The sequence below is a fragment of the Salmo salar genome, chromosome 03 (assembly GCF_965601325.2).
Source record: "Salmo salar chromosome 03, fSalSal1, whole genome shotgun sequence".
Lineage (NCBI taxonomy): Eukaryota > Metazoa > Chordata > Actinopteri > Salmoniformes > Salmonidae > Salmo > Salmo salar.
The window spans coordinates 70,782,172-70,793,292 of record NC_138293.1 but is presented as its reverse complement, the minus strand read 5'-3'; the positions used below and the strand labels follow the sequence as shown (position 1 = coordinate 70,793,292).

Here is an 11,121-nt window from a genome sequence, read left to right as displayed (position 1 = left end):
TTGACTACAGGTGAGAACAAAGTTATAAGCACTGAGTGTTCAAATATTAGGAACACCTTCCTAATATTGAGTTGCACCCCCTTTTGCCCTCAGAACAGCCTCAATTCTACAAGGTGTTGAAAGCGTTCCACAGGGATGCTGGCCCATGTTGATTCCAATGCTTTCCACATTTGTGTCAAGTTGGCTGGATGTCCTTTGGGTGGAGGACCATTCTTGATACACACAGGAAACTGTTGAGTGTGAAAAACCCAGCAGCGTTGCAGTTCTTGACACACTCAAACCGGTGCGCCTGGCACTTACTACCATACCCCGTTCAAAGGCATTTAAACTTTTATCTTGCCGATTCACCCTCTGAATGGCATACATAAACAATACATGTCTCAATTGTCTCAAGGCTTGAAAATCCTTCTTTAACCTGTCTCCTCCCCTTCATCTACATGGATTGAAGTGGATTTAACAGGTAATATCAATAAGCGATCATAGCTTTCACCTGGAATGTCATGTTTCTAATGTTTTGTGCTCTCAGTGTATGTACCTTGTAGTTTTCTGAAGATGAATCAAATCAAATGAAAGTTTATTTGTCACGTGCGCCGAATAAAACAGGTGTAGTAGACCTTAATGCTTACTTACAGGCTCTAACCAACAGTGCAATTTCTAAAAAAATAAAGGTATTAGGTGAACAATAGGTAAGTAAAGAAATAGAAACAACAGTAAAAAGACAGTGAAAAATAACAGTAGAGAGGCTATATACAGTAGCGAGGCTATATACAGTAGCGAGGCTATATACAGGCACCGGTTAGTCGGGCTGATTGAGGTAGTATGTATGTGTGGATATGGTTAAAGTTACTATGCATATATGATAAACAGAGACTGGCAGTAACGTAAAAGAGGGGTTGGCGGGACACAATGCAGATAGCCCGGTTAGCCAATGTGCTGGGGCACTGGTTGGTCGGGCTAATTGAGGTAGTATGTACATGAATGTATAGTTAAAGTGGCTATGCATATATATGATGAACAGAGAGTAGGAGCAATGTGAAAGAGGAGTTGGGTTGGGCACACAATGCAAATAGTCTGGGTAGCCATTTGATTACCACCTTCCGGAGACACCTGAAACCCCACCTCTTTAAGGAATACCTAGGATAGGATAAAGTAATCCTTCTAACCCCCCCCCCCCCCTTAAAAGATTTAGATGCACTATTGTAAAGTGGTTGTTCCACTGGATATCATAAGGTGAATGCACCATTTTGTAAGTCGCTCTGGATAAGAGCGTCTGCTAAATGACTTAAATGTAATGTAAATGTAATTACCTGTTCAGGAGTCTTATGGCTTGGGGGTAAAAACTGTTAAGAAGCCTTTTTGTCCTAGACTTGGGGTGGCTGGGGTCTTTGACAATTTTTAGGGCCTTCCTCTGACACCGCCTGGTGTAGAGGTCCTGGATGGCAGGCAGTTTAGCCCCAGTGATGTACTGGGCCATACGCACTACCCTCTGTAGTTCCTTGCGGTCGGAGGCCGAGCAGTTGCCGTACCAGGCAGTGATGCAACCAGTCAGGATGCTCTCAGTGTTGCAGCTGTAGAACATTTTGAGGATCTGAGGACCCATGCCAAATCTTTTTAGTTACCTGAGGGGGAATAGGCTTTGTCATGCCCTCTTCACGACTGAATAACAAGAGTGATTCAATATGCTGATTTAACTGCAGGCAGGACTCAATGGTTAAATGAATCCAATTTCATCCAATTCTGTCTCCCATTGTGTTCATTGAACTTTGTGTTGGTACAAAGTTTCAGCCACAAATGACTAACTGCAGGTCAAAATTCATTTCAGGCGATTACATTGTAAACTCTTGTGCTCAACATTCAATTAGTATGACTTACCTTACATTTGTCTATTATCCATCTATTGATCTATTAACAATCTATAGATAACCTGATTCAACAGGTTTCAACAAAATAGAGAAGGGGGATACCATGACTCAGCAGAAATGTATGTTGCAGTTGCAGAAGGCAAAAATAAGAGCAATTTCTAGGCATGAGAATTTTATGAATAGTTCATTGTGTTTATGATATTATAATAATATGCATGCTATGTTTCACTTAATTAACATTTGATAATTATTATTATGTCTTTCACCAAAAAATTATCAAACTACTACAATTATCTCAATCTCAAATATTGCAACATTACAAAGTTTATAACATTGTAATAAAGAATGTAATAAAGAAGGTCAAATGTGTTACATTTGCTACTTGATATTTTTGTATCAAAAGTATGGAACATTTCTTGTCCATCACTTTAAATTTTATCACGCCCTCTATTTTACACACAAGCTCATTGGCCAGAATAGAGCAGCGTTTATTGGTCAGAGTACTGTGGTATGCTGGAGTGTCGTATCAAGGGATGGGGCTCCGTTATGAAATTCCGACTATAGGTTGTTGGAGAGTTTTATTTACAGACCAAATGCAAAATGATATGGGATTAGATGAGAGGGAACCACTGCAGTGAAAGGTAAAACATCCTACTTTAATAGATATGCTGTGTATTTTGTGCTCGTGGAGCGCTTCTCAACCAGCGGTCTAGTGCAGCTGCATCCCCTCATGTCGAGTTATGATGTCGGGCCAGAGTTTCAAGGCGAGCACGGGGATACACCCCATGAAGGCCCGCTATTGTCGTACTTTCTCTGTTCTTCCACTCACTTGAACAATGCTATCTGATATTTCATTTCAATTTACCTTCTTATGTTGGTAAAGCCATTGAAAAGAGTTGCATGACTTTGGCAATAATATGGTTGCTGCTCTCAGTGGATATTTTCAGATTGCAGCTTTCAAAACTTACATTTTCCGTTGATTATTGTCACCAGGGTATTGCAATGACCTTCACTAAACCCACTCTCCCACCAATAAATGCCTTCATTGCCTTTTACTCATTCATAGGTCATGGATTCCCCTATCCTTCTTCTACTAGCCCTCCTGGTCGCCCTGGTCCAATGTTTTCCTGATGACTACCACAGTCACAACAGCACCCGTCACCATGACTACTGTGTGCTTGGAGCTGGGCCCGCTGGCCTTCAGATGGGTCACTTTCTCTCCAAGAGTCAGAGAGATTACATCATCTTGGAGAGGAACTCGGGGCCAGGGAGCTTCTTCAATATGTGAGTGCATCTGTAGTTATGGGTGTCGACTATATTGGGTATTACACTTGCTGAATCAATTTTCCAACTCAGCAAAGTATTTTGTGACAGTGCAACAATGATGCAACTTTCTCTATTGCCCTGCTCATAGAAATATGTCCTGACCTACACCATGTACATGAACATGTGTTGTATCTCATGGATGTTTTTTGCCTCCCTTTAAAGATACCCTCGACACAGGAAACTCATCAGCATCAACAAGATCTACACAGGAAGGCGGAACCGCGAGTTCAACCTTCGTCACGATTGGAACTCCCTCCTGAGTGACAGGCCCGACCTGCTGCTTCAGCGAGTCAGCCGGGAGCTCTACCCAGACGCAGACTCATTCCCCCGCTACCTCTCCATGTATGTGAAGGAGCTGGGGCTGAAGGTCCAGTATGGGGTGGACATCGGGAAGATCAGGGCCTCAGAGTCTGAATCACCTAGAGGCAGGGGATACATACTGACTGACCAGCATGGACTGGACTATACATGCAGGTACTGTGTTATATCTATACACATATCTAATATAAAAGGATGGAAATATGGAACAATTCTCCACTGCATACTATTAAAGAGATGATTCTCTCTCTCTCTCTGACCCACAGAGTCCTCCTGGTGTCCACAGGACTGTGGGATCCTCAGAAGGTCCAGTTTGAGGGCTCAGACCTGGTGGAGGGCTATGAGTCCATCCCTGTGGACCCAGAGGAGTATAAGGACCAGGCCGTGCTGATCCTGGGTAAGGGGAACTCAGCATTTGAAACAGCTCAGAGCATCCTGGGTCGGGCCAGCCGGATCCATCTCTACAGCCCGAGCCCGGTCCGCCTAGCCTGGCAGACACACTACGTCGGAGACCTCAGGTACTGAGAGGCATCATCAGGTTTTGACTCCCATATTGTCCACTCCTACCAATTGTTCATTCTTTTGTTTCACTGATTTAGTACTCCTGCAGCAGTGTTTTAGATCGGAGTATGTTGCAATTTCTTAGCATAATCTGTTCATATCAAAGTGACCTATTTCCTCTCTTCCACAGAGCTGTGAACAATGAGCTGCTAGACACGTACCAGCTAAAGTCCCTTGATGGGCTGGTGGAGGGAGGCCTTGAGGACATTGCTATCGTCAGAAATGGAGAGGATGAAAAGAAGCGCTCAGGCAGAAAGAAGAAGTGCAGATCCAGTGGGAAGGAAAAGCGTGGCAAGTTGTTCCTTACTCTAGCTGAGCTACTGGACAGTTCGGATGGGAAGAACAGTTCAAAGGTCACAGCGACAAACCTACCTGTGTACCACAATGACAACTTCTCTCTCCGCCAGCCATATGATCGTGTGATCCGCTGCCTGGGGTTCCGGTTCAACTTCAGCATCTTTGATGGGTATGTAAATGATCATTTTAAAGTGGCATGTCTTTGCATAATGTGAAAAGAGTTCTGTTAAAGTTATTGTTTTCTATGGAAGTGGTGGATCTTCTGTTTTATCATTTTCATTGGAAAAGCCATGCTGTTTCAGTCAGATAATGATAGCGTTAATCTCTCCAGCTCTGCCCGCCCACCAAGCAGTGAGGGTGCCAGGGGGCGGTTGCCAGGGGTGACAGCCTGGTACGAGGGGCGGGGAACCCCAGACCTTTTTGTTCTGGGGACGGCTGCCCACTCAAGAGACTATCGCTCTTCTGCAGGGGGGTTCATCCATGGCTTCCGATACACAGGTAACCATTTAAACTGCTGGTATTACAACGTAGACAGAGTAAATCTGACTTAGTTAGTAACTGCCTGTAAAGGGGGGAAAAACGTTGAAATTACAAATTTGTCAATAAAGTAATGTTTTTATAGACAAAATGTGTTTGTTATTTGACTATTTATTGTTGTAACTTTGTTATGTGTTCCACCCTAGTGCGTGCTGTACATAGAGTCCTTGAGCTGCGTTACCATAACAACTCCTGGCCAGCAATCAAACTGTCAATCAGTCAGCTGCAGTCCTGGCTGTTGAGGAGGGTCAATGAGGCCTCCGGACCGTACCAAATGTTTGGGGTACTTGGAGACATCATTTTACTAAGAGGGTAAGTAGTGCTGAACCACTGCACATTTTTTTTCATGATTATTGTCCCTCATGGACATTTACCTATCTCTACCAATGAATCTCACATTGATTGATTGCCTGTAGATATCCCGATTTATGTTCACTAGGCTGTGTTTACACAGGCAGACAAATTCTGATATTTTTATATCTGTATTTTGACCAATCTGAGCATCCCTGAAAACGATCTGATGTGAAAAGATCTAATGTGATTGGTAAAAATACATATTAGTGTAAAAAAGGTCAGAATTGGGATGCCTGTGTAAACGCAGCCTAAATTCATCCATTTGTGAACCAGTTTAATTTTGAATAATCTTCTCCTTTCCTGTCAGCTCTCACTGTGAGTATCTGGAGGAGTTTCCCCTCCAGGCCCTGCCCCAGTTCTCTTCTCTGTCTGGCCACCAGCTCTCCAAGCATGGGCTGCTGGTTCTGGTTCTACAGTACGGGCTGAACCGCACAGACTCACTGGGCCCTGGGAGGGCAGAGTCAGAGTGGACCCGTGCCTGGAGGTCCAACTTCCTCCACCCTGTTCTATATTACTACGACAAACTTCCCACTAGTGAGTGTGAGAATGTTAGAAACCTTATTAAGAGTACAAAACAGTTTGGCCTTATGGTTGTGTTGAAGACTAAGTTAAGTAATGACATTCAAATGAAGAGTATGCCTGTGTATAGTACAAGGCATCATTGTGGTATGATGTCAGCACTCAAACCTACGTATGTATGTAAAAACAAATACATGTTATTCTTTCATTTGTCTGCCATCCTAAACAGAGAGGGACATGAGACACCGTCCTGTTGGCTGGCCACTGCCACGGCCCAAGGCAGTGCATCACATGATCGAGGACTTCTTGACTGAGTGGGATGGGCCCATCTCTCACAGCCAGCCACTGCGGCGCTTCCTGGAACACTGTCTCCACACTGACCTCAGGGCCTTCTATGCAGGTAGAGCATGTCCTTACCTGATCCCTCATTACAACACCTTATTATACTAGGGTAGATATGCCCTTAGGATATGCCCCTTATATTTCCATATACAGTACCTCCTACTCATCTATTTATATCACACATGATTTGTTTGTTCACTTGCGACATACTTTCATACAGGATCTGTGTTATTACTGTTTTATTACGGTTCTGCCCACTCAGTTAATGAGAAATTTTATTACTTGGTTACTGTTTTACAATGTGTAAAACTGAACTTGTTTCTTTTGCCCACAGAGTCATGTTTCCGCTTTTCCCTTACCAATCGAAAGCCACCCCTGTTTTGTCGTCAGGGATACCTGAGGAAGCATGGGGTTGTTAGGAATAGTCAGCTGTGGCAGCATGCCCATGAAGCTGGGCTAATGCTTGGAGGACAGGACTCTGCATCCCCAGACACAGACCCAGCGTTCCCTGATTACCTTACACGAGCTGGAGCCTCAGTGTCCTCTGCAATAAACCTTGACTTCTGATTGTTTACCCAAGGATCCCAAAACTAAGCCTATGACAGTTTTGATGTCCCAAGACATTCTCTACCTCTCATTATAATGTCTATGAATATATACAGTATATACAGAGTCTACAAAACATTAAGAACACCTTCCTAATATTGAGTTGCACCCCCCTCCCTCTTTTGCCCCCAGAACAGCCTCAATTTTTCGGGGCATGGACTCTACAAGGTGTCAAAAGTGTTCCACAGGGATGCTGGCCCATGTTGACTCCAATGCTTCCCCCAGTTGTGTCAAGTTGGCTAGATATCTTTTGGGTGGTGGACCATTCTTGATACACACAGGAAACTGTTGAGTGTGAAAAACCCAGCAGTGTTGCAGTTATTGACACAAACCGGTGTGTCTGGCACCTACTACCATACCCAGTTCAAAGGAACTTAAATATTTTGTCTTGCCCATTCACCCTCTCAATGGCACACACACAATCCATGTCTCAATGCTTAAAAATCCTCCTCCCCTTCATCTACACCGATTAAAGTGGGTTTAACAAGTGACACCAATAAGTGTGTCATGGAAAGAGCAGGTGTTCTTAAAGTTGTGTACACTCAGTTTGTATATACAGTACCAGTCAAAAGTTTGGACACACCTACTCATTCACACCTACTCATTCTTTATTTTTACTGTTTTCTAAATTGTAGAATAATAGTGAAGACATCAAAACTATGAAATAACACATATGGAATCATGTAATAATCAAAAAAGTGTTAAACAAATCTAAATATATTTTACATTTGAGATTCTTCAAAGTAGCCACCCTTTGCCTTGATGACAGCTTTGCACACTCTTGGCATCCTCTCAACCAGCTTCATGAGGTAGTCACCGGAATGCATTATTCTGCAATGTAGAAAATAGTAAAATAAAGAAAAACACTTCAATGAGTAGGTGTGTCCAAACTTTGACAGTATATTCCAAATATTTTTGATTGAACAACCATCCTGATTCCTCTGAGAGTTGACAGCTTATCCCATTTTATTCCTTAAATCATATTTATATATTACACTAAATTGTGGAATGTTTTAGATTTAGATTTGAATGTGTGTACAAACAGTATGGGTGATGTTGGGTTTTCATTACATGGTCATCTATGAATTATGCATTATTTATTTTTTATACTATTTGTGTAGGCCTACTACTGTTATTTATCTGCTTACTTTATTTTATGTTGCAACAGATATAGGACATTAAAGAGAGAGAACATAAAGCTCAGATGTTTCCATTTTTTTTGTATTATACAGCTTACAGGGTTATGGGCAAATAATATATCTTGAATTTCTTCACTTTAAATCATATCTGCTTTTCATTTCTTGAGTGTAAAATCATCCATGATTTTATTCATAATATCAAATTGTATAAAATAAATGCAATGTTCTTTGCGATCCGGGATCCTTGGGACGCCCCAGTGGTTAAGGTAAAGGTTAACGCATAATGGTTAAGGTAAAGGTTAAGGTTATGGTCCCAAAGAGCTCACGTAGAACTAACCTGAAATTGAATACTGCAGCACACGTTCTGCTTGCTCATTGGCTTCTTTTGCACGGGGGTGGGTGCTTTGTTTCGAGAGAACGAACAACGTAGACTCTGATTGGTAATAGTCCTTGTCAACGTTCCTCTTTTACAATAGGAGCGCCTTTTACTGCTCGTTCTCGTGAGAATTTAAATAATGAAACAGGAGACATTTTGGTTCTTGTAACAGGGACGCATCTTGAATTCAAAGCATGAACATATGAGCCACAATGGTAAATATGCGTAGAATAGATTCTGTATTGATGTTCTAGAGCCAGCGATGTCAACGGAGTAAATAAACGACGTATTCAAAGTTGCAAGTCAGTTCATCAACATAAATGCCTCTTTTCGTAGCTCCTAGTACTGGCTTGCGAACGAGGATCATTTTGAAGAGAGAAACGCCAAAATAAATATTCCACATGAGTCGGTGAACATGGACGGGTGGAGTCCAATTGTTGCAACAGCTTCTGACGATGAACGTTCAAGCTCCGAGGGTGAATGCACAGTGGGGTCTGAACCAAAAGAAGCGGAGGAGAAAGAGGGTGAACTAAAGATAAATGATGAGAGGATGGATGGAGGTGCTGCTGAGGGATTTGGGATAACTGGCTTTGGAGAGGGCACCGTGAGATTGAGTCGTACGGGACAGACCGCTGAACAAGAACTTCGGTACCTCCACTTGCTATGGGAACCCAGTCGAGTTGGATCAGGGGCGGGTGTGGCGAGCAGCAAACCCGGGAAGGTGACAGGGTGTAGAGCGAGGCGACAAGGGAGAGCACGGCGAAATGTGGGGCCCATTGGAAAAGATATTTATGGTACAGAAATTCCACACATTCAAAATTGTAGAAAAAAAATGGTGTTGATGGAGAGAGCCGTGAATTCCACATCCAATCATGAGGTGTGAACAGTGTAAAGCTGTGTGAATGTTGCGGAGGGGCGGGATGTCATGCAAGGCATCTGCCTATGGCTCCTGAACTTTGACAAAAGTATCATCAGTATGCATTATACTAGCCTAATACATCAGACGGTGATAGGCATGTCAACACTCAAAGCACAGAGTTTAGCATTCTACCTGATTACCTAACCTTTGGCTTGTTTGTTCATTCTCTCTAGCCGTGAAGAGGTTTCGAGAGGCTGCCAATGGCAACGACATTGATACAGGTAGACACTGAAGAGAACTATTGGAACATCAACTATTGCGAGACTCAACAAGACTAAGTAATATATGTTATCCCTTTCAGGTGTTTAACGTTTCTGTCTCTTTTTTTATCCAGTGCGCAGGCTTCTTCTAGAAGACATAGACCCTTGTGCAGCAGATGACAAAGGAAGAACAGCCCTCCACTTCTCCTCCTGTAATGGCAATGAGAGCATTGGTAAGTCAAAGTGAGAAGTGCAAGGGGGTCATGATTCATTACTCAACAGTAATGACATTGTTATGAACTGATAATAATCACAGCAGCATTACTGTGAACAAATGATTAACTTATCCCCTTCCTTCCAGTGCAACTTCTTCTGAGCTACGGCGCTGACCCTAACCAGCGGGATGGCCTTGGGAACACCCCTCTCCATCTGGGTAAGAACAACACATGGCACTGAAAGTATAGCATTTAGTTCTGGGCTGTACAACATTGCTACTTTAGGTCCCAATGGCAGAAAAGTAAAAGATGAACAATTTATTTTGATTTAACTTTTCCATATCTGAAAAATGTATATTTTCCACAATCTTTCCACTTCTGCACCTGTCTCTGCAGCGGCCTGTACCAACCACGTGCCTGTAATCACCACATTGCTGAGAGGAGGTGAGAAGCCATACTGTATGAAGACACATGGACATACATACTGTACACCTGCTAATGATAACTTGTTAATGTTGTGTTTCTGTTCAGGAGCGCGTGTGGATGCCCTAGACCGAGCAGGAAGGACCCCCCTGCACCTAGCACGCTCCAAACTCAACATCCTGCAGGAAGGAGACTCGAGGAGTATAGAAACTCTTAGAGGGGAGGTCACACAGGTAATAAGGGGTTATTACAACAGCACTATGTAAACATTAGTATACCAACATTTATTTGTGCAGTCTGAAATTCTCTCTCCATGGCTCTGTAGATCATTCAGATGCTGAGGGAGTACCTGAATGTGATGGGACAGAGTGAGGCCAGAGAGAGACTGGATCATATCTCAACACAGCTGCAGCACACACGCACCAAAGAACAGGTAAGACACATTTGTGTTTAACTCACTCTCTCTCACACACACACCTGTTTTTTGGCATTGAACAAAATGGTAACACAACCAACTGGTATCATTCTTATTACTTGTTACAAGAATGAATTAGCCTTCATAGGTGACAATTATGGCTTCTCTTCTGTTTCAGGTTGATGAGGTAACCGACTTGCTGGCCAGCTTCACGTCACTCAGTCTACAGAAGCAGGATTTGGGGGATAGGTAGAGGGGACTCTCTTTGTGGATACATTCTTCTGTTTACGGCGGGGTAATGGGAATACTACTGTGATAAAGTAAATAACAAAAAATCTTTATGAACTCATTACCCTTGACTGTTGTGTTGGTCTTCCTCTCAACATCTTTGTGTACCTGCCTTTTTTTCTGTTGCCTTGCATGTGTTGTACATGAATGTTTACTGTAAAAATGAATCATGGTCATTGTTGTAAATGGTTGTAACAATCTGAGTTAATGGATTAATAAAATGTTTGGAAATATTTGTTGCCTCTGCTTTATAAGAAAAAGACGGTGTAACATCAACATGCATTGTCAGTTAATGCAGTTATCATTATCCATTCATAGAATTAGTAAATGAATTTGGTTACAATATCTTGAAATTGGTTACAATATCTTGAAATTAATAGACGCAATGTATATTTCCAGCCAATTGACATTGTGCACTACAATA

General features: G+C 42.5%; 2 protein-coding genes across 2 annotated transcripts; both read left to right on the top strand.

Moving 5' to 3' along the window:
• Nucleotides 1–2,364: 2,364 nt before the first annotated feature.
• foxred2 (FAD-dependent oxidoreductase domain containing 2) lies at nt 2,365–7,925 on the top strand. The gene is made up of 10 exons (XM_014193437.3): nt 2,365–2,503; nt 2,929–3,146; nt 3,351–3,662; nt 3,773–4,024; nt 4,198–4,533; nt 4,696–4,862; nt 5,048–5,213; nt 5,563–5,789; nt 6,004–6,174; nt 6,451–7,925. The coding sequence occupies exons 2-10, from the start codon at nt 2,932–2,934 to the stop codon at nt 6,681–6,683; spliced, it is 2,079 nt and encodes a 692-aa protein (XP_014048912.1). The 5' UTR covers nt 2,365–2,503; nt 2,929–2,931; the 3' UTR covers nt 6,684–7,925.
• A 23-nt stretch (nt 7,926–7,948) lies between these two features.
• Nucleotides 7,949–10,930, top strand: LOC106601323 (ankyrin repeat domain-containing protein 54). The gene is made up of 8 exons (XM_014193438.3): nt 7,949–9,031; nt 9,330–9,377; nt 9,491–9,589; nt 9,718–9,789; nt 9,968–10,015; nt 10,103–10,227; nt 10,320–10,427; nt 10,588–10,930. Exons 1-8 carry the CDS (start codon nt 8,653–8,655, stop codon nt 10,660–10,662), a joined length of 954 nt encoding a protein of 317 aa, XP_014048913.2. The 5' UTR covers nt 7,949–8,652; the 3' UTR covers nt 10,663–10,930.
• The last annotated feature ends 191 nt before the right edge of the window (nt 10,931–11,121 follow it).